Consider the following 24,696-nt stretch of genomic DNA (forward strand, 5'->3'; position numbering starts at 1 on the left):
GGACTTTAATGTAGACCAATTTGAAAACAGGACCAAAAATGAAGAATCTACATACACAGTTAGATTTGGCATTTCAAAGAACCCCATTTATTCAATTTTTGATGAAATCAAACAAAGTTTAATTTTGGACCCCGATTTAGACCAACTTGAAAACTGGGCCAATAATCAAGAATCTAAGTACATTTTTAGATTCAGCATATCAAAGAACCTAACCGATTCATTTTTTGTCAAAATCAAACTAAGTTTAATTTTGGACCCTTTGGACCTTAATGTAGACCAATTTGAAAACGGGACCAAAAGTTAAGAATCTACATACAGTTAGATTCAGCATATCAAAGAACCCCAATTATTCAATTTTGATGAAATCAAACAAAGTTTAATTTTGGACCCTTTGGGCCCCTTATTCCTAAACTGTTGGGACCAAAACTCCCAAAATCAATACCAACCTTCCTTTCATGGTCATAAACCTTGTGTTTAAATTTCATAGATTTCTATTTACTTATACTAATGTTATGGTGCAAAAACCAAGAAAAATGCTTATTTGGGTCCCTTTTTGGCCCCTTATTCCTAAACTCTTGGGACCTAAACTCCCAAAATCAATACCAACCTTCCTTTTGTGGTCATAAACATTGTGTTTAAATTTCATTGATTTCTATTTACTCATACTAAAGTTATTGTGCGAAAACCAAGAATAATGCTTATTTTGGCCCTTTTTTGGCCCCTTATTCCTAAACTGTTGAAACCAAAACTCCCAAAATCAATCCCAACCTTTCTTTTGTGGTCATAAACCTTGTGTCAAAATTTCTTAGATTTCTATTATATTAAACTAAAGTTATAGTGCGAAAACCAAGAAAATGCTTATTTGGGCCCTTTTTGGCCCCTAATTCCTAAAATGTTGGGACCAAAACTCCCAAAATCAATACCAACCTTCCTTTTGTGGTCATAAACCTTGTGTTAAAATTTCATAGATTTCTATTCACTTTTACTAAAGTTAGAGTGCGAAAACTAAAAGTATTCGGACGACTACGACGCCAATGTGATAGCAATATACGACGAAAAAATTTTCAAATTTTGCGGTCGTATAAAAACAAAGTCAGTGAGTTGGTAAGCCACTTCTGCCTTTTACGGGCGGTCCACTGAATTTGGTACAGTGATCATGATAGTACATGAATGATAATCAACATGGTCCACCTGACAGTAACATCTTTGACTTTAACTTGACTACAAGCATTAACGACTATAGTAATGATAGGAGGAGCAACCTTTTTTCAAATTATTCACATATATGAGTGAAAATCTGGATAATTTCTCTGCTTATATTAGCAATTTGTGGTTTTTTAACTCCTTATAATTATTATTTGTATGCCTCCAGAGTGTGCTTTTTTTATCAGAGGGTAAAGTTGATCAACTTTACAATAATAAATAATTTCGTCTCCTTTGCAAATGAGTTTATTAATTTAATTACTGCTACATTCAAAACATCATGCCATCTTAAGAATTATTTTTGAAGTGCTGTCTTTTTGGAACTTAACTTGGCTTCCCTTACATAACTTAAAGTATCTCTTTATCTTTCACAAATAATTAGAAGATTTTATTTGATATTTTCCATTTTTATCCTTTAATACCCTACTCAACTGTACAAACTGGCTACCATATTTATCAAATAAAAAAATTTCTAAAATGTTTCAAGTTTATACTGATGCACTTATATTAACTTATTTGTTTAAAGGGAAAGATTTATTGTAGTCAGGAAATAGGCCAAGGTAGAATAATGATTTGTACAAGTTATTATCTTTTTCTCAATAAAAATTGGACAAGTAATTACATTACAATTGTATTTGTACAAGTTATAACCTGTATGATGGCATCATACAAGTAATTACTTGTACAAAATGTTTGTACAAGTAATAACATGTACAAAATAATAACATGTACACGACATATATATCATAAACTTAGTCCTCTGTGCACAATTTTATCATTTTTTACGCAAATATATATTATTATTTTTTCTCTCTGTCTGTTATGATTTAACAAATATGGCTGCTCATTAAATGCTGTGTTTTGAAACCGAAGTTTACCGATTGTCACCTTATTGTAGATAATTTACAAATAGCATGGGTATTGAGCACATTTTTAACATGTAAAATCAGATAATGGTTTATTTCAATGACAGATCCATGCGTATTGCAATCACCGGATTTTTACGAGGAGGGTCACACTAAGGTCACTATGCATACGGAAAATGTGTCAGCAAATTGCTTCCTGGAAGGAAGCATTTAAAAATAAGTAAACTTCTTCTAAATGTGGACAAATAAAAGAATTTTCCTCAGAAAAAAGTATTATGTATATAAGTTCTATAATGAAAGCTATCCATTTAGTTATAAAAAACATATGCCTAATTTTGTTTAATTTGAGGTTTCATATGACTTTAATGAAGCAAACATTCAATGTAAAAATTACTTATATTTCAAAGTATGAACAATTTATTTGGTTGAAGACATGCAAGTCTGAAAATGTTAATATGTTGGTGTCAAGATTTATAAGTACTTGTTTTGAAATAAGAGAAAATTTGCATTCCAAAAACTAAATATACATGTTTTGTTTTTCGTTAATTTTTTTTGTACATAAATAAGGCTGTTAGTTTCTGTGTCATTTTGTCCCTTATGGAGAGTTGTCTTATTGGCAATCATATCAAATCTTCTTTTTTATATGAACTAGTGATGTAGGTTTTTTTTTCTTTCTTTCTTTTTAGTATAAAGACAAACTATTCTATCTATTTATTTTCAAACACCATCTAGTATGGAGTGTAGTTATCTTATCATCTATATTTAATGTAATATATTTTTTAAATTACTGTATAATTAATATTACTTATACATGTATAGATTAGATTTAGATTTTATTTTATTTAAAGTGCAACCTGATACAATATACATGAAATTACAATTACATTTCAATACATTAGCAATAGTATACCATATCAGCCAGCCTTTAGAGGCTTATGAAGCACTAACAATATTCATACAAGATTATAAACATACAAAGAATATATATTAACTCGATTATTCATTCTGAGATCTGAGGTTGTTTTAAGTTTTTATAAAAGTATTTCTCTCTTGTTTTTTGTGTTTGTTCTTTTACATCATTGCATCAGTGGTGGTTTAAATATGTTAATTGTGAAATTCTCATTTAAAATAGATCTGTAATATAAATATGTATAATTTGAAAACATTTTAAGCTGGAATTGCTTCCCTTAAAATCAAGAGAAAAAATAATTTAGATGATGAATTCAATTAAAGTATACATAAAATTTTTCTGTATGTGTTCAGTACTAGCTGCTGTTTGCACAAATTGTTTCGAATATCAATATCAAATCAATTTCCGAATATATCATAAATGAGAGGATAAAAAGTGTATATATAGATGTATATGCTCGGAAACAGGCCCTTTAATTGGATTCAATAAATATTCTTATATTCTTATTCATAAAGTCTATTTCCAGAAGATAGTTTCACACAAAAAAAGTTTGACACCCATCTTTTTATAGAAAAAGTGATGACTAATTCATATCATATAAATATTCATTACATTCATATCCATATCTTATCAAATGACTAAACATGGCAAATAATATCAACACAGATAAACAGTTAAATGAACTTAGAAATACGAAATAAGAATATATCATACTTACACAATTTACAGACATACAATGCTGCAAATTTTACTTTTTGATGCTTGTCTCTTAACTGGGGCAGTGTTAAGGCTTTGTCCCTAAAAAATACAGAAAAAAAAGAATAAAAAGACATAACTGAGTTTGCAGTTTTCAAGATGACACATAATGCCAGTGCCTTTTTTTTAAAAACAAATAAAGAACTTTTGTGAGCACACTCACTAACCCTACATTCCCATTTTGTTACTGGGCAAATAAAATCTCACCAGATTCCAAAGTTCACAACTAATAGTACAACAAAAGTAAACTGATAAACATTTCTTGTGAATATGCACATCAACTTATTATGTTCTCATTATAATAACAAAATGTACAAAAGTTTATGAAATGCTAATATTGTTCTGTTTTAGAGGAATTGTGATGACAAACTAATGTTGTAGTACATTTAGTTTAAAGTGGTATAACCCCTAGAAAAAAAGAATTATAATTTCCTGTCAATATGGACATCAACATAGTATGTCCTTATATTCTGCAAAGTTTCATGAATTTCTTTTTTATAATTACGGTGTTTTTAGAGGAATTGCAATTACAAACTGTTGCAGTAGTATATTTAGAGCAAAATATCTAAGTTCAAAGGGGCATCACTCCTAGGAAAAAATTTGACTCATTATTTCCTGTTAATATGCATTTCTACATCATATGTCCTTATCATCTACAAAGTTTCATGAAATACTTTGTAGTTCCAGAGAATTTGAGATGACAAGAACAGGACTGACAAACTGACAGATCTTTTGGATGTTTCTATGTGAGCTAATTAAAAGTACATTTCTGAAGCCTGTGTAATGATCTAAATGTGCTTTGCAAACTTCAAAGAATGTTTGAATAATGTTATATTATGCATACCCAAACTTCCTTCAACCTAAAACTTTATATTCCTCATTTATATATTTTGTATACTTTGTAAAATCACAAAGATATCAACCCAAGAATCCAATATTTAGGGGGACTGTAGACTGAGGTTAATATTTTTCTTCTTGTGTTAACATGTAGATAATTTGATACACTATAAATACAAATATTTAAAGAAATAATTTTTTTTTCCAGTATCATAAAAAAGAATTCATCAAAAATTTTCTTATTTAAATCTAATCTTAATTTATGTAGTTTTGCAATTTTATTTACAGAAATGCATTCCTGTACTTTTTCGTAAATGTATAACAAGGATTCGTTTGTCTTCACATAACCTTTGTATTGAAACTGGACGTTATGTTAGTACTAATAGAAATGAAAGAAATTGTATTTTTTGTGATTTAGGAGTAATAGAGGATGAATTTCATTTTATCCTTCAATGTAGTAGATATACTGATTTGCGAAAAAAATATATAAAAAAATATTACTGGTCTAGGCCATCAACTTTTAATTTAATAGAATTATTGTCAGGTGAAAACACAAAACAGCTTTGTAACTTGGGAAAGTTTATACATTTCTCTTTTAAATTAAGAAACAGTTTATTGTAATAAAAGATATTTTGTATTGATGAAACTTCTGACGTCACCTATTGATTATTATACATATTGTTTATATTGTTTGTAATATGCCATATGTATACACTGTACATGTACTTGATTATACTGATGAGCCGTAAGGCTCAAAGTTAATAAAGAATTTGAATTTGAAATTTACACAGTCGTTAAACTAAGCTTACCACACACAGTCATTAATGTAATTATAACGTGGGGCTGTCTGTTTGTTTGACATATAAGCTTACCACACAAAGTCATTAATGTGATTATATCGTGTGGCTGTTTGTTTGTTTTACATATAAGCTTACCAAACAAAGTCAATAATGTGATTATATCGTGTGGCTGTCTGTTTGTTTGACATACATGTATAAGCTTACCACACAAAGTCATTAATGTGATTATATCGTGTGGCTGGCTGTTTGTTTTACATATAAGCTTACCACACAGTCATTAATGTGATTATATCGTGTGGCTGTCTGTTTGTTTTACATATTAGCTTACCACACAAAGTCATTAATGTGATTATATCGTGTGGCTGTCTGTTTGTTTGACATATAAGCTTACCACACAAAGTCATTAATGTGATTATATCCTGTGGCTGTCTGTTTGTTTTACATATAAGCTTACCACACAAAGTCATTAATGTGATTATATCGTGTGGCTGTCTGTTTGTTTTACATATTAGCTTACCACACAAAGTCAATAATGTGATTATATCGTGTGGCTGTCTGTTTGTTTTACATATTAGCTTACCACACAAAGTCAATAATGTGATTATATCGTGTGGCAGTCTGTTTGTTTTACATTTAAGCTTACCACACAAAGTCAATAATGTGATTATATCCTGTGGCTGTCTGTTTGTTTGACATATAAGCTTACCACACAAAGTCATTAATGTGATTATATCCTGTGGCTGTCTGTTTGTTTTACATATAAGCTTACCACACAAAGTCATTAATGTGATTATATCGTGTGGCTGTCTGTTTGTTTTACATATTAGCTTACCACACAAAGTCAATAATGTGATTATATCGTGTGGCTGTCTGTTTGTTTTACATATTAGCTTACCACACAAAGTCAATAATGTGATTATATCGTGTGGCAGTCTGTTTGTTTTACATTTAAGCTTACCACACAAAGTCAATAATGTGATTATATCCTGTGGCTGTCTGTTTGTTTTACATATAAGCTTACCACACAAAGTCATTAATGTGATTATATCGTGTGGCTGTCTGTTTGTTTTACATTTAAGCTTACCACACAAAGTCATTAATGTGATTATATCGTGTGGCTGTCTGTTTGTTTTACATATAAGCTTACCACACAAAGTCATTAATGTGATTATATCGTGTGGCTGTCTGTTTGTTTTACATATAAGCTTACCACACAAAGTCATTAATGTGATTATATTGTGTGGCTGTCTGTTTGTTTTACATATAAGCTCACCACACAAAGTCAATAATGTGATTATATTGTGTGGCTGTTTGTTTGTTTTACATATAAGCTCACCACACAAAGTCATTAATGTGATTATATCGTGTGGCAGTCTGTTTGTTTTACATATAAGCTTACCACACAAAGTCATTAATGTGATTATATCGTGTGGCTGTCTGTTTGTTTTACATTTTAGCTTACCACACAAAGTCATTAATGTGATTATATCCTGTGGCTGTCTGTTTGTTTTACATATAAGCTTACCACACAAAGTCATTAATGTGATTATATCCTGTGGCTGTCTGTTTGTTTTACATATAAGCTTACCACACAAAGTCATTAATGTGATTATATTGTGTGGCTGTTTGTTTGTTTTACATATAAGCTCACCACACAAAGTCATTCATGTGATTATATCGTGTGGCAGTCTGTTTGTTTTACATTTTAGCTTACCACACAAAGTCATTAATGTGATTATATCCTGTGGCTGTCTGTTTGTTTTACATATAAGCTTACCACACAAAGTCATTAATGTGATTATATCGTGTGGCTGTCTGTTTGTTTTACATTTTAGCTTACCACACAAAGTCATTAATGTGATTATGTCCTGTGGCTGTCTGTTTGTTTTACATATAAGCTTACCACACAAAGTCATTAATGTGATTATATTGTGTGGCTGTTTGTTTGTTTTACATTTAAGCTTACCACACAGTCATTAATGTGATTATATCCTGTGGCTGTCTGTTTGTTTTACATATAAGCTTACCACACAAAGTCATTAATGTGATTATAAACATATTTGCTTACCACACAAAGTCAATAATGTGATTATATCGTGTGGCCGTCTGTATTGAATGTTTGACATCAATTCCATCCCCTCTGTTAAACTCTTCAATCTTATCTATCATGTTCAGTGTATTCACCAAAAACTTTCTCCTGCGCTAGAAAAAAAACCCAATTTATCAATATTTTATAAATAACACATAAATGTAGGTGGGAGGGTGATAGAGCAGATTGTTAGCCAGAGAAAGCATTGTCAACCGAGGCAAAGACCTTAAAATTTCCTTATTTTATTATTCAAGGTCATTTTACTAACCAGAAATTTCATACTTTTCTTAAGATTAAAAACCTGACATTTTCTCTCAAGTACATGTACACCCATCTACTGGTTTCATACTTAAAAATAGTGTAGTGAAAAAACAATTTCACAAATTTCGTGTATTCATCCATTTCCTTATCAACACTTTAAAAATGTATTTACCATCTTCTTAACAACTAGTTTTGTAACAACATCAAGTATATCTAGGTTTGCCCATTCTTCATCTGTTAACTTGGAATATTCAGTTTTCTCTCTGTACCTGCAAATTAAAACCAATCAAAATATATAGTGATAAATCAGCTGTTGTACCCATTCTTTTATATGGGGCTGAAATTTGGGGATACGAAAATTTTGATATACTTGAGCGAGTTCATTTGAAATTCTGTAAGCACATTTTAAAACTTAAAAACTTGACTCCAAATTTTATGATGTATGGAGAACTTGGGAGATACCCCATTTCTTTATATGCAAAACTACGAATGATCAATTTTTGGTGTCGCCTTCTTGATAATACAAATGAAGATAAATTATCCTGCATACTATATAAATTACTATACATTAATTATAACAATTATGGTATTGGAAATAAATGGATTTTATGTATTAAAAAAATTTTGATGAATGTGACATGTCAAATGTATGGCATTGCCAAGATTATTTTAACAAAAAATGGATAAAATTAAGTATTGAGCAAAAGCTTAAAGACCAAACTTCAAAAGGTTTATGTTATAGAATTTTCAAGACTGAATTTAAATTTGAAAAGTATTTATTGATTTTGCCTTTTAATTTTTATATATACTTTGTGTAAATTTAGATGGGGAAATCATCGTTTGCCAGTGAAGACAGGAAGGTGGCAAACTATTCCAAGAGTGGAAAGGTCTTGTCATCTCTGTAGCTCTAAAGATATTGGCGATGAATTTCACTACATTATGTCATGCAATTTTTTTAACATAGAAAGAGAAAAATATTTACCACATTATTGTAACAAAAATGCAAACATTATTAAATTTAAAAATATATTCTCATCTGAAAATGTTGTAGAACTAGAAAAATTATGTAGATTTATACGATACATATCATTGAAAGTCTGTCCTCCTGGTTAGAGGAACTGTAATATTATTATATTGTTATTTATTTTCACACATGCGAAACAAAATATGTATTATATATGAACTGTTATTTTCTCTGTAGCTATGTACTAGTTTCTGAGAATAAAATCATTCATTCATTCATTCAACAACCTCCTTTATATGCAACAACCTACTTCATTTGAATATATCAAGTATAAAAAAAATACCACTGAAAATTAAATCAGATTAATCTTGCATAAGAATATAAATATGGATGTATTTAAAAAATATATACATGATATAAGAAAATATAAGATTCACACAGGAAAAAAGTCTTGCACTTACATTTACATAAATAGTTTACTGCAATTTGTTTATTGCGAAGAAAAAGTAGCTTTGGTAGATAATTATATAATATTTATTGCAAGCTTCTGATGTTTTAGTAACAACTGATAAAGAGCTGCAACATGAGCGCATGATAAGCCGGTGTTGTGCTGAGGATTTACAAGTTAAGCAGGGAAAAAAACTATTGCTACTGTAGTTCTTAATTTGTGACCATTATTTCTCAAATTGGTGGTTAAAACTCTCCATACATATATATAACTGTTTTCCTATACTAATTGTAGATAATGCAATACTAGTATAAAACTAAAATTTCAAAACAGAGCCTTAGAATAATCCCAATAACTTAATTATGCAACATTATAGTCAATGTAACATCATACATGTCATACTATATCATGTGGAATGAATAATAACCAACTTCAAAGCTTAAACAGAGGTTAAGTTGCTGTAGTAAAACTTACACTTTGTCAATTAATAGTTTAGCATCACTAAGACAGAACATCCATGGCTTTGATATAAATGTTTCTAATCCCATTATGAATGGGCCTAGTGAGAATATGTGGATGTTGTGTTCTTGTTTTTCTAGAAACTTCACATTCTTTGATAACCATATGTCCACACATTCATCTAAAAAAAAATAAAGACAAATTTTCCATAATTCAAACTATTAATGCATGGTCCATCCAGTCTCTCGTATGAAAAATTATCATTAAATGCTTACCAAACAAGAAAATGTTAAGTTATACAATAACATAATCTGATAATTTACAATACATTTCAGTCTTTTTTATGAAATGAAAATAAATCTTTAACAGATAGTGTTTTTGTTCCAATTCAAAATAAGGAATAATAACCTATATATATTCAATTAAATAAATTCTAATGCATCTTGTTATATATATATGTTGTGGATAAGAAATTAACACAAGAAACTTGTAATTAAAGTTAATGCATCTTAAGTATTTTATAATCAGGAAATTGTAAGAATCAGATAAACTGAAACTAATACTGAAAGAACTTTAATTTGAAAATGTTTAAATAATCCTAGATTGTTTTCCCTCAAACAGTTTCCTGCAGACATAATTTGTTGCATTTCTAAATAATAAAGCATAAATACCCTTTGAATCATTCTGGGCATTCAATATTTTCTGTTTTTTTTCACCTTTCATAAAAAATGGCCAAAAAATAATGATTCTGTGAGAGGGTTAGTGAATACAAAAATTGACATTAGGGGAAACTCTGCTGGCCAGCTAATACAAAGAAATAATTTAAGGACTAATTTTGATACTGGTCTAGATCTTTAATAAGCTGTTTCAGAATCTAATAAATGCATCCTACAATGTAGGTCATATTTTCAAAAGCGTACACCGAAATGTTGTGATTGGTTAAAAACATGCTAAAAAATGGAAATTCAACCCATGAGGTAACGTTATTTTCATTTTGATGTACAAACAATGAGATTACCCATTGTCCCTTTAGTTTCTGAAAAGGCAAATTGTACGAATGTATATGAATGTATTCCTTATTGATATTCAAATGATTTTCTTTCACTTTAAGCTGTTCTTTAGTTCTCAACTATTTCTTTCCTTCATTTTGTCACCTGTTACAACATATCCAAATTTCACAGGAAATGATAGATTCGCTTAAATTTATTCAACATAGGTGCCACTGGTAAAAAAATGTTGATCCGAAGTAACAAGCTGGGAACAAAACTGTTGTCCTTTACAAATCAGGAAGGCATATAACTTGAGGGTTATTTCTAACATTTAAAATATAATAATATGTAATACCATTAGTTTTAATCACTTTAACATCATCCTCTTCATCAGACGAAGGGACCAGGGCAGGAACATCAGAATCTGAGTCAGACATATTGTCGTTTAAATGTTCTAAACTCTTCACTGAAAAAACAGAAAAACATAATGTAGAATATTATACATGTGTATCGTAGTTTTATTCTTGGGTCAGGGATAATTATTTGACTTACTAATGTAAATCTACCATGTCTACTGTGAATCTTTTTAAAGTATTCTTGATGTCATACACAAGTTGATTAAAAGACAAGTTATATATGAGCCTCACCATTACAATACCCAAGATATATTCATATGCAAAGTGTATCGTTATAGACCCCTCAACTACACTTACAAAATGGTTAAAATTTGATATTTTAAGAACAATCAAGATTTTTTTTAATGGCCCAAACAAATTTCACCACTGATTTATAAAAGGTTTTTTTCATGTCTTACAACATTAACTACAGGCTACAGCAATTACATACATTACACATGTAATATTTATTAATTCAAACTGATTTAAAAATATGTTTTCTTTTATATTTTCTAAACATTAATAACATTTATATATCAAGTAAATATAAATATCAGGTGATCTGAGGTGATCTATTTCAAGGTTAAAGCAATGAACTATTTTTAAGTAATACATTTAAATCATATAATAAGATATAACAAATGGTTACAAGTACAAGATTAACATTCAGAAATGTATACAAGTGAGAGAAAACTTACTTGCTACATTTACTTGTATTATGTGTATAGATCCCAGGGAAATGTTTGGGGATTCCCCTAATCTAAAAATAGCAATCTCCTACGTTACCTCTCAGTGACAAGAGACAGGAAATAAAACAATGATATAAATCATACATTTGTGGAGTTGTTTTTTCTTTCTTAGAAACTTAATGATAAGCTTCCTCAATCCATCTTCATGATTTTATTCAAACATCTTTATAATTAATAATGGTCCTTTGAAACTATTTAATATAAAATCTTACAATTTAAAGTTCACTTGTTGTGTAATATAATTCTCTGCAGAATTATCAAATGATTATACATTGTTATACAAAATCTCTACACATAATTGTTTTATCGTTAACATTTTAACCAAAAGCAAAATGTACACCGAAAGGACATTATAGCAAAATCTTTATATCTGAATACTTACTGTTCAATGTTAAACATTCACTTCTTTCAAATGAAAATCAATACTTTACTATCAATGTATAATTTACAAAATGATTATGCATTTCATTCTGCTTAAAAGTAATAAATGCACTTTGTTGACCAATTTTTTCATTTTAAAAATAGAACACTGAAATTTTGGAATGACCCACAATTTTTTTTAATTTGGTTCCTGTCAATTCATGTTTCAACTGACAGTAACTTATTAGTAAGACTTTCACTGAAGATTTCATCAAATTTAGAAGTATTTGCTATAACTTCATGTGACATAATTAGAACCATTTCTCAATATGGAGATTCATAGAAACAAAATAATCACTTATAATTCAGAATTCCTGAACTTTACTGTTTATTTGTTATAATTACTGCACACACTTCTGTTGTGTTAACCAATGCCAAAAATAGATCAATGTAACCACAGAATTACCCAATAGTAAAAATAACCATGCAACCAAAGTGAGGCAAAACAATGCATTATGTCGTAAATGTAAAGTTACCATACAATTTAAATGTTGGTTCTTCTTTGCATACAAATGTAAATTTGAAGGGATTCTTTGCTTCATGCATATATTTGCACATTCAAGTATCAGAGGCGGATTTAGGGGAGGGGCAGGGGGCCAAAAAAATTTGGTTGCTTATATAGGGAATCACTGAAGCGTGACTGGAGTGGGCCCCCTCTTAGGTCAGTCAGTGGGCCCCCACTTATGAAAATTTCTGGATCCGCCACTGAGTATTACATGTAGCCTTCCTTAAGATGAAGAAATGAAAAGAACTGTACATTTGTAAAAATCTTGAAGATATTACTTATTATTTGGTGTACTTAAAATCCATTATAAATGTTTGACTAAAAAACTTACTATTGATTTCAATAATTCCTACTGAACTCAAAATTCTATTCACTATTTGTTGGTAAACTTTAGGAATCTCCTCTTGTATTAATTATATCCGCAAAACAATCACTAACATTGTTGACAAAAAAATACTGTCATTATTTGGCCCTCACATTTGATAAAAAAACCACCAAATAGTAAAGTAAAACAATAAATTCTTCACAGTAAACAAACAAGAACCCTGTGTTTAAATTATATTTTAAACCATATAGTTCTTTGTATTTGTTAAACAGACGATAGCTAAATCTTTAAAATACTTAACCTATTATACGCTTGGATATAATCAATTTTGTATTCTCTTATCAACTTCTATTTTAAACTTTATACCGCAAACATTTACAGACTTATATAAATGGACAGTACTGACCAATAGCAACATTGCAGAATATACAAAACTTTACTATTGAGGAACAGTTCAATTACCTTGAAAAGAAAACTTATTTATTATCCATTATTGGGGGCATAAATTAAATACATCATGAACAACTAACATTTTTACATAACATAAACAAGAGTGCACACACTGAAATGTCTCGCCTTCTTTACTAATCATTGATATTATATTGATAGTCCTAAATATAAAGCTTTATTACAACTGTCACATAAACTTAACGAAAAAAACTAAACATTGACCAATGAACATGATGAACCATGAAAATGAGGTCAAGGTCAGATGAACCATGCCAGGCAGGCATGTACAGCTAACAATTCTTCCATACAACAAATATAGTTAACCTTTTTCTTAATAGTTTAAGAAAAACAGACCAAAACGCATAAACTTAACACTAAGCGATGAACTGTGTAAATGAGGTCAAGGTCAAATAAAACCTGGGCGACTGACATAAAGATCATAAAATATTTCCATACATCAAATATATTTGACCTATTGCAATTAGTATTAATTAGAAAAAAGACCAAAACTCAAAAACTTAACTTTGACCACTAACCATGAAAATGAGGTTAAGGTCAGATGACACCTGCAAGCCAGACATGTACACCTTACAATCATTCCATACACCAAATATAGTAGACATATTGCATACAGTATAAAACCAGGTGCTCTGCAGGGCGCAGCTTTATACGACCGCAGAGGTCGAAGCCTGAACAGTTGGGGCAAGTATGGACAAAACATTCAAGCCTGATACAGCTCTGAATTTGGATTGTGATCAAATTTTTGACATTACATGGTTTTTTTTTTACACAAAACAAATGTCAAGATTTTACAAATCAATTAAAGATTTTTTCAAACTTTTTAAATCTAAAATTAAATAGTTGACACAGCATAGGTTTCTGACACAGAATGAATGTGGTCTAATGAACTTAAAAGGTTTTTTTGCCTTTGAGCAATTCACTATGCTGTTGAATATTAATCCTCTCAAAAAAAATGTTTGAAGAAATTTTCTTTTTATTTATGAAATCTGAAATGAGAAAAATTTAAACGCCCCCTTTTTTTTCACATCCCCGTTTCCCTTTTTCCAAAACTGATATCAATTCAAATTTCTAATGGAGTTTGCAACAATAACTGCTCTTTTAAATACATCATAAAATATTAAAATGTAAAATAAAGTGCTTGTTATCACTGAATGGTAAAGATTGGTTGGTAGTAAAAGTGAATATACATTGTTTATTGTATAAAACAATAAAAAAAACTTCATCAGCCACATTTTTTATTGGCAAATTTCCAATAAAGTTATTTACATAAAGTTATTGGCAAATAAAAATAGAAAATGACATCATAGTCATGTCTGGCAAATGTCCAACATACATTATCTAAAAACATTTTAGATAAGATAAGGAAAAAAAGCTTCATCAGCAACATTTTATATTGGCAAATTTCCAATGAAGTTATTTACATAAAGTTATTGGCAAATAAAAATAGAAAATGACATCATAGTCATGTCTGGCAAATTTCCAACATATATTATCAACTACTATTCTATACAAAGAAAGATAACTCCAATTGAAAATTAATTGCTATTGCACAATATTGTGCAATTAGATATTTCTTGCTATTGTGTAATACTGTGCAATTGAAAATTTCTTGCTATTGCACAATACTTGATATGGAATCCTGATTTGGACCAACTTGAAAACTGGGCCCATAATCAAAAATCAAAGTACATATTTAGATAAGCATATCAAATAAGCCCAAGAATTTAATTTTTGTTAAAATCAAACTTAGTTTAATTTTGGACCCTTTGGACCTTAAGTAGACCAATTTGAAAACTGGACCAAAAATTAAGAATCTGACGTTACGCACGGTAATGCGTTCGGATTAAAATTACGTTATTATATGATTTTAGAACAGCAACCATTTGCCTATAAAAAAATAAAATCACCAACATCTATATATCTACAGAAAGGCCCGGACATTTTTTTCTTATTTTAAGTTAATTCTATAAATTTTTGCACCATATTTTTATTTTATTGAACTCACAAATCTTACTTTTGCGTTAAAAATTGCATGTCCGGCGTAACATTTCAGATTAAATTAAATGCATTTCTCTATGTTCCGTTATAATTTTGCACATAAAATCTGCGAAATTTAGTATATCAGCTTCGTACTAGATTTATAATATAACATCATACCCGTTTTTTGGTATTGGCTGAACTTTGAACCAAGCCTTCAACGAAATATTCAGCAGAGGAACCTGTCTTAATGAGTTTTGAGGAAAGTTTATCAAAATTTCAGTTTTATTATTGTCCCTATAAAATAATCAAATCATATTAAAACTATACTCAATGGAAAGTTCAGAAAAAGATAAACATTTTCAAAGTTTCAAATGTAAAAAAAAACTTTTTCTTGAAGCAGATTTTAAAAAAATTGAATGTCTAGCCACTATGTCCAAACGTTATTTTTGTCCATTCCTTAGGTGAAACATGTTGTATAAATACTAAATGTGCATTTATAATACAAAACTAACATATTTATAAGATACAAACTATAAGTTCATACAAATGGTTAAATGAGTCGGGTGTTTTCACTAACATAATGACCTTAATTTTTTTTCGGAAAGTATTCCCTATGTCTAGCCATTATGTCCAAGGCTGTCATTTTGACGTTTCTGCACACTTGGCGTCTTTTATACAAATACACACTATTTACGAACTGTTTAGGCATTTAAAATGATGCCGGGAAATGTTCATTCCAAAGTGGTCTGCTGAATCAAAATAACACTCAGATTAGAAAAACATACACACAGTTCTAAAAAGATCGAGAAATAGTCTGAAAACTTGCACAGATATTGGACAAAAATGAGTTCAATCTAAAAAAAAAATCATTTCAACTAAAATCATTATAAAAAGAAATATTGCTGAATTATTATATGACCGATTTTTATGAAATAAATACCATAAATTGTTATGTTCAATTTGTTAAAAAAATGTTCAGGCTAAATTTATTTTCTCATGTGTCCCTCCGGAAGCAAGATTTTTTTTAAAGGTTGCTATGTATTCTATCCAAAATGAAATTGGAAAAATTTGCATTTGTTTTCATCTAATCACAGATCAGAAAATAAAAACTATCCTTACGTAATTAATGGCCTTATACATGATAAATTTTGAAACATTTCTTCAGCTTAATATATGGTATTTATTTGATAAAAGTCGATCGAGTAGGTACTCCGCTCTTGATAACAAAATGTCAAAGTATATGGCGTCAAATTTGTCAATTATACATGTTACGTCTTGCGACGCAATACCGTGCGTAACGTCTCTACATACACAGTTAGATTTGGCATATCAAAGAACCCATTTATTCAATTTTTGATGAAATCAAACAAAGTTTAATTTTGGACCCCCATTTGGACCAACTTGAAAACTAGGCCAATAATTAAAAATCTAAGTACATTTTTAAATTCAGCATATCAAAGAACCCCAAGGATTCAATTTTTGTTAAAATCAAACTAAGTTTAATTTTGGACCCTTTGGACCTTAATGTAGACCAATTCGAAAACGGGACCAAAAATTAAGAATCTACATACATAGTTAGATTCGGCATATCAAAGAACCCCAATTATTCAATTTTTGATGAAATCACACAAAGTTCAATTTTGGACCCTTTGGGCCCCTTATTCCTAAACTGTTAGGACCAAAACTCCCAAAATTAAAATTTTTGCGGTCGTATAAAAACCAGACAAAAACACAAAAACGTAAGTATAACCACTGAACCATGAAAATGAGGTCAAGGTCAGATGACACCTGCCAGATGGACATGTACACCTTACAGTCCTTCCATACACCGAATATACAAGACTATTGTTTATAATATCTGAGATATGGACTTGACCACCAAAACTTAACCTTGTTCACGGATCCATGAAATAAGGTCGAGAATCAAGTGAAAACTGTCTGACGGGCATGAGGACCTTGCAAGGTATGCACATACCAAATATAGTTATCCTATTACTTATAAGAGGGAATTTAACATTACCAAAAATCTTAACTTTTTTTTCAAGTAATCACTGAACCATGAAAATGAGGTCAAGGACATTGGACATGTGAATGACGGAAACTTTGTAATATGAGGCATCCATATACAAAGTATGAAGCATCTAGATCTAACACCTTCTAAAATATAATGCTTTTAAGAAGTTGGCTAACGCCACCACCGCCGGATCATTATCCCTATGTCGAACTTTCTGCGACAAAAGACACTAAATAACCTTTTAGTACAGAATATTGAAAAGGCAGACATAAAAATTATATTCATTGATCAAACCAGATGCTCCACAGGGCACAGCTTTATACGACCGCAGAGGTCGAACCCTGAACAGTTTGGGCAAGTATGGACACAACATTTAAGCTTTATACAGCTCTGAATTTGGATTGTGATTAAATAGTTGACACAACATAGGTTTCTGACACGGAATGAATGTGGTCTAAAAACTTAAACTTAAACTTAAAAACTTAAAAATTTTAAATTGGACATTTACCTTTTATCATGGTCCAATATCCAAAATCTAAATACATGGTTAGATTCAGCATATCATAGAACCCCAAGAATTCAATTTCTGATGAAATCAACTAATGTTCAATTTTAGACCCTTTAGACCTCAATGTGGACCAATTTGATAACTGGGTCCAAATATTAAAAATCTAAATACATGGTTAGATTCAGCATATTGAAGAACCCCATATACATGTATTCAATTTTTGTTGAAATCAAATAAAGTTTAATTTTTGACTCTTTGGACCAACTTGAAAACTGGGCCCATAATCAAAAATCTTAATACATGTAGACCAATTTGAAAACGGGACAATACTGTGCAATTGAATGTTTCTTGCTATTGCGCAAAACTGCAATTGAAAATTTCTTGCTATTGCGCAATATTGTGCAATTAGATGTTTCTTGCTATCGCGCAATACTGTGCAATTGAAGATTTCTTGCTATTGCACAATACTGTGCAATTGAAGATTTCTTGCTATTGCCCAATACTATGCAATTGAAAATTTCTTGCTATTGCACAATACTGTGCAATTAAAGATTTCTTGCTATTGCGGAATACTGTGCAATTGAAAATTTCTTGCTATTGCACAATACTTGATATATTAATTTTGGACCCCAATTTGGACCAACTTGAAAACTGGGCCTATAATAAAAAAAATCTAAGTACATGTTTAGATTCAGAATATCAAAGATCCCAAAGAATTCAATTTTTGTTAAAATCAAGCAAGTTTAATTTTGGACCCTTTGGACCTTAATGTAGACCAATTTGAAAAATAAAGGCAACAGTAGTATACCGCTGTTCAAAGTCCTCTTGTACACCTATGTGTCTGAGGTTTATTAATAAAGTATTATTATATTATTATATTATCATAAATCCATGGACAAAAAACAAAATCAGGGTAACAAACTAAAACTGAGGGAAACACATTAAATATAAGAGGAGAACAACGAAACAACACTACAATGTAACACACACAGAAACGGACCAAGCATCAGACAAAATCCCACGAGAATAACAAATATAACATTAAAACCAAATACATGAATTTGGGATAGACAAGTACCGTGACACGTCTTATCGCAATGTGAATTTACACTAAAAAATAAGGGAAAACAAACGACGCAACGTTAAAATGTAACACACACAGAAACGAACTATAATATAACAATGGCCATATTCCTGACTTGGTACAGGACATATTTAAAGGAAAAAATGGTGGGTTGAACCTGGTTTTGTGGCATGCCAAACCTCCCTCTTTTATAGCCATGTAAAATATAACATTAAAATGACAACTCAACGCCACAGACCTACAAAATAAATAAATTGGAGAACACAATTGACAAAGAAACACACGAACAACAGCCAACAAGTTAAAAATTTTAATACGCCAGAAGTGCATTTTATCCACACAAGATCTACTAGTGACGCCCAGATACAAACGTTTGAAAGCCTAAACAAGCACAAAGTCAAACAGCATCGAGGACCAAAAGATCAAAAAAGTTGTGCCAAAAATATACTTTATTGTTTTATGAAAACAGGACCAAAAATTAAGAATCAGAATACACAGTTAGATTTGGCATATCAAAGAACCCCAAAAATTCATTTTTTGATGAAATCAAACAAAGTTTAATTTTGAACCCTTTTGGCCCCTAATTTGTTGGGACCAAAACTTCCAAAATCAATCCCAACCTTCCTTTTGTGGTCATAAACCTTGTGTTAAAATTTCATAGATTTATTATAGATTTCTATTAACTTTGTGCAAAAACCAAGAAAAATGCTTATTTGGGACCTTTTTTGGGCCCCTAATTCCTAAAATGTTGGGACCAAAACTCCCAAAATCAATCCCAACCTTCCTTTTGTGATCATAAACCTTGTGTTAAAATTTCATAGATTTCTATTCACTTTTACTAACGTTAGAGTGCGAAAACTAGACGACGCCAACGTAATACCAATATACGACCAAAAAATTTTCAATTTTTGCGGTCGTATAAAAATGAAGACTACAGAAATGAGAGTTACTAGACTATTCCTAAAGAAAGGCTATCAGAAATGATAAGAAATATAATAAAATAATGACTTAAGCATATACATGTACATGCAGTTATTTTTACAAAGTAAGCAGAACTTACCACCTTCAGAATAAAACCTTATATTCTTATTGTTTTGTCTTAATCGAAATTTGTTGTCTTTTTTTCCACTCAAGCGAACATACATTCCACCAATGCAAGAGTTCAATCTGGGAGTCTATTCTCCCTCTATCCTGAAAGAGGGAGACACTTATACAAAAAAAAGTTTTGAAAGACTAATGGGATTCCAGGAACTGAAAGCCAACCAGTATAAAGCCTTGGCACTAGATGTTTAAGAGTGGTAGTATATTAGGGTCAACATATTCACCAATATGTTTTTCTATGAAATGTGATAGTTGTAATATGTACATGATACTTATCTAAAAAGTACCATTTAGTTTGATGACTTCATAGATCTAATATAAAAAAGAAAATGTGGTATGATTCATGCCAATGAGACACCTCTTAACACGAGACCAAATGACACAAAAAGTCTCTTCTGCAGAATTACGTGAGAGGAAATCAGTAAAAAAAAAAATGATATATAATACTGGAAATCACAGGCATACATTACATGTACATGACAAACAAAATGTAAAATACATATATACATAACTTTTTCCAATTAGTTTTTACTTAAATACAAACATTTTTGGGATCTACTTTATCTATATGGGTAAATATTGCATCAACATGATCCATTTGAATTCGCAGTGAACTTGAGTTATACATAGTATTATTGTGATTTGAGTTATTTCCCTTTGTCCAAAACCAGAAGGTAGAAAAGATTGATAAATTATTTACTTGCAATGCAAGTTATTTTCTGAATTTTGTATCCTCTTTCTTTTTACAAAACCATGCACATTGCATCATTTAGAAAATTGGATGTATATCTGGGCATAAATTTTTTCAAAATATAAGATAATAAATAAAATTATCTTACCTCCTATGCATTTCTAAAAATATGATTGGTTAAAAGCGTCCACTTGGAGACCGTGTATTTTCTATATTAGGTTAGTAGGGAGGCTGGGCTTATTTCATACACAGTTAGTAGTGGTGTTAAGCCCCTTTATAAAAACAAAACAGTACTGAGAAAAGTTCTTTAAGGTTTTAACAGACGAAGAAATTGATGAAGAAGATTGAAATAAATTCATAAAACACATTTAAACCAAACAAGTTGTTATTGTTGGCATCTGTTTTTGTAGGATCAATGGAAGTAGTTTCTTAATGCTAATGGTATGGAAGACTTGCTCATTTTGGTAGTTCACTAGTCTTAAATTTCACAAGTTTAAATAGTTGGTAAGATAAATTGGTTACATAGTGTGCTAGTGACGTAATACAGTATATATGGGGTCAGTAAATTCCATATGGGGATTTGAGCTTTGCTCTGACCCCATATATACTGTATTAGGTCACTAGCACACTAGGCAACTAATAAGCCATCTTACCACAATATATTGCATGTTTTCACTAAAGCTAAAATTTAAATAAAAGGGATCTCCATGGATGAAAATTGAAGGATGAGGAACTTTCACTATGACAAACCCAGCGTCTACACAGTACTGCTTAGTGCAATCAATATTACATCCCTCCATGTTAAGAATGATGCAAAGGCATATTGCTTAATTAAAATAATATTTATTTGAATTTGAACTCATATTTTTATTAATTGTCATTTGTAACAATTCCAATACCAAGCCTTCATGGCTCCCCCTGCACCTAGAAACACAAATAGCTGTCCTTAAGGTTCCTATGATGTTTTCTTGCTTTTTTGGTAATTGTTCAAGGCTTAAAAATCTTTATTTTCACAGTGAAATTCAGGGGTCATGAACAGATATTGTTGATTTAACAACAAAACAATTTGTACCCATTTAGCAAAAGGTTAAAGAGAATTTGAAGGGCAATTGTTTACAACTGAAAAGGTTTTAATGACTTTAGCTAGCAAATTTCATAGAACATTATATACTATGCAACATGCATCTTTGATCATCTTTCAATTCTGAATAAAACTGAAAGTATCAAATTGATTGTAAACTACGAAATGAATACAGAATTATATTAAGATACAAAATTTTTCAGATTATTGTTGCAGTTGATATTTATTTTTTTACTTTTTAACTTGTAAAGTTAATCGATACTATCTTTATTGCTGTATTTGGCATGAATATGTTAAGTCTTATTTTACACTTGTTCAAAAAGGAGGATTCTGATTGAGTAAGTCAATATAAAAGCATGTGTTAGACTTGTTTAACTTTTTTCTATGTGACTGGATTAAGAATTTATTTATTTAACATATGTTTCATCTCAATCATTTGTCAATTGTCATTAGCATTTTCTGAAACGTAATTAAACAAGCATTCTGTGAGTAAACTTTAAATTAAACACAAATTTCCATAAAGTAGTCGAATGTGGTAGGTTTTATATGTCCAAATAGATCTCTTTTGTGTATAAGCATAAATTCCACTAAAAAAAAATTAACAGAAAGATAATAAATTTGTACATTTGTAGAAAGATCTTTAAACAGCATTTATTTGCATCTCTGCCCACCAGCGAAAATTTTGGAAAAAATCCAAAAACATGGATTACAATTGCATAGAAAAGAGAATATCAAGTGCACCTTTTAATGTAATGTGTTGAATATTTTGTCTTGAAAACGTACAAAGCAAAAACATTGACTAGCTTCAGATTCTTTCATTTTTATATATCAAGGCCATAAGTTGTATTACGGCTACGTACAAAGCAAAAACATTGACTAGCTTCAGATTCTTTCATTTTTATATATCAAGGCCATAAGTTGTATTACGGCTACAGGTTGACTTTATAACATCCAAAATTTCACCGTACTAATAAATAAAATATATAAATCAGAGTATATGTGTTAGAATAGCAAATTTTTACTAAAAGTACTTGACGACAGAATTTTTAACTGGATCTTAAAAATGAGTATCTTCGGAAAAAAACTTATAATTGTTGGTGTGTGATATCTAGGGTTTATGGTGCTAGGTGGATAATTTTATCAGTTTTCAAGAGGTTAATTGGCAGAGCGTGATCCCTACAATAGCTTCCATATTTAAGATTGTAAAAATTACCTGACCTGATGGGGAGATAATTTTAATGATGTAGAATCCCGACTGAATTTTAATAAGGGGACGAATTACAGTAGAAAAATCAATAAAAAAAATATTTTTTTTAAATTGGGAAAATTTCCCGAAATTTCATTGTACTAATGAACTCAAAATCGTTAACTTTTTTTTCATCACTTTTTTTTCCAGTCTCGTTGTCAGGAGACTTTGAGTAGTCTAGTAGTAAAATATAGGAACTCAAGGAACACATCAATACCAATTTCATTTTTAATAATTCTTTGTCTTTGATATGAATAAACGTTACCTGATGATCGCTTTTCTTTGTTTACATTGAACATAATGTCATAACTTAAATAACGTCACAAGAAAAATCCTTAACAACAGAACCAAAATCGGAAACATTACGGTATTTAGTTTCTTTTTTTAACAGTTTTTGAAGTTACAAAAAAATAATTCATACAGACTTCGTCCCCTTTCACAGGTAATGCCTGCCTCATATTATTTAAGACCAACTGGTTGAGAAAAACAAAATTATTAAATATTATGAATAAACCCGTTGGGGATATCCATCAATGAGGGACATTTCCCCCCAACAAGTAACATGTCATTCCCATGTTGAGTAATATTTCTATTGCCAGTATTGGTGCTAAAAACGTCTTTTTACTTGAAATGGAAGAAGTCTATTTACTGATTTTAACCGGCAATGCTCTGTCACTACGTGTTCATATCATATAATTTATCTGTTATTCATGTGACGGGAGAAAATATAATTACAGGTTCAATTTATGTTACTTTTTTATATTTGACCCAATATGATGTTGTGATAAACAGTAGCGTGATATATAACACATCACTGATAAGCTAAATTTACCTATCTAATTAATATATAGGGGTTTTTGGACTTTTTTTTCTTCCTGTTTGAGCTATTATTGACATCAAAACATGCACATGTAACCTCCTGCGGAAAGTCAATATGGCGCTTGGAAATGACCTTTCATGAAAGGTTTTACTAATAACCGCACATTAATATCGTTTTTGAACAAACCATAACGTCCATAAAATATAAAGACCCGATAAACAGGCACAGGCACTCGTCTCAGAAAAAATATCCCTATATACATATAAAGGTAAGACGAGTGCCTGTGTAAACAGGTCGGGAACTCTACCATATATGGATTGCATAAATTACACAAAAAAATCCCTATAACTTATATACCTTTATATACCTGTAATTAAGATACCTGTAAGATGATCGTTGTGGGGCTCATATGGAAGGATCCTATCCTTTTTAGCCCACCATATTTTGGTACACTTTCAAAACTGATACAATCATCAATCCTGCATGATTTGGTGCAATATTTCACACAATTAAAAAGTTATATAAAAAACTATTTGTGTCCTCATCAATTTCTTAACTGATACATGACTGATTCCCAATGACGGTCTATACTAATTTTAAAGGCTTCCACAGTTTTTGATGAAATAACTTCAACTGGTAGGTTATTCCAATCATTAATAATTCGTTGTGAGAAATGTCTTAATCGAAAAGAAGTGTTACATCTAGCTTTTGCTAATTTCCAATT

At 30.3% G+C, this 24,696-nt stretch overlaps 1 protein-coding gene across 5 annotated transcripts in view; it reads right to left on the bottom strand.

Moving 5' to 3' along the window:
* LOC139523927 (E3 ubiquitin-protein ligase TTC3-like) overlaps window positions 1-24,118 on the bottom strand; it is a 99,887-nt gene extending 75,769 nt beyond the window's left edge. Inside the window, exons 1-7 of one of the 5 annotated variants that reach the window (XM_071318346.1) lie at window positions 23,985-24,116; window positions 20,094-20,224; window positions 10,938-11,048; window positions 9,609-9,774; window positions 7,895-7,991; window positions 7,441-7,574; window positions 3,698-3,777 (exon numbers count right to left, since the gene is read on the bottom strand). In XM_071318346.1, the coding sequence (XP_071174447.1) occupies window positions 3,698-3,777; window positions 7,441-7,574; window positions 7,895-7,991; window positions 9,609-9,774; window positions 10,938-11,048; window positions 20,094-20,178 (673 nt within the window). In that variant the 5' untranslated portion in view covers window positions 20,179-20,224; window positions 23,985-24,116. Of the gene's footprint in view, window positions 1-3,697; window positions 3,778-7,440; window positions 7,575-7,894; window positions 7,992-9,608; window positions 9,775-10,937; window positions 11,049-11,675; window positions 11,734-12,108; window positions 12,523-12,982; window positions 13,254-20,093; window positions 20,225-23,984 lie in introns of those variants that run through there. The other 4 variants (XM_071318350.1, XM_071318349.1, XM_071318348.1 and 1 more) reach the window with 4 other exon arrangements.
* Between the last annotated feature and the right edge of the window lie 578 nt (window positions 24,119-24,696).

Source organism: Mytilus edulis, chromosome 5 (assembly GCF_963676685.1).
Source record: "Mytilus edulis chromosome 5, xbMytEdul2.2, whole genome shotgun sequence".
NCBI classification, from domain to species: domain Eukaryota; kingdom Metazoa; phylum Mollusca; class Bivalvia; order Mytilida; family Mytilidae; genus Mytilus; species Mytilus edulis.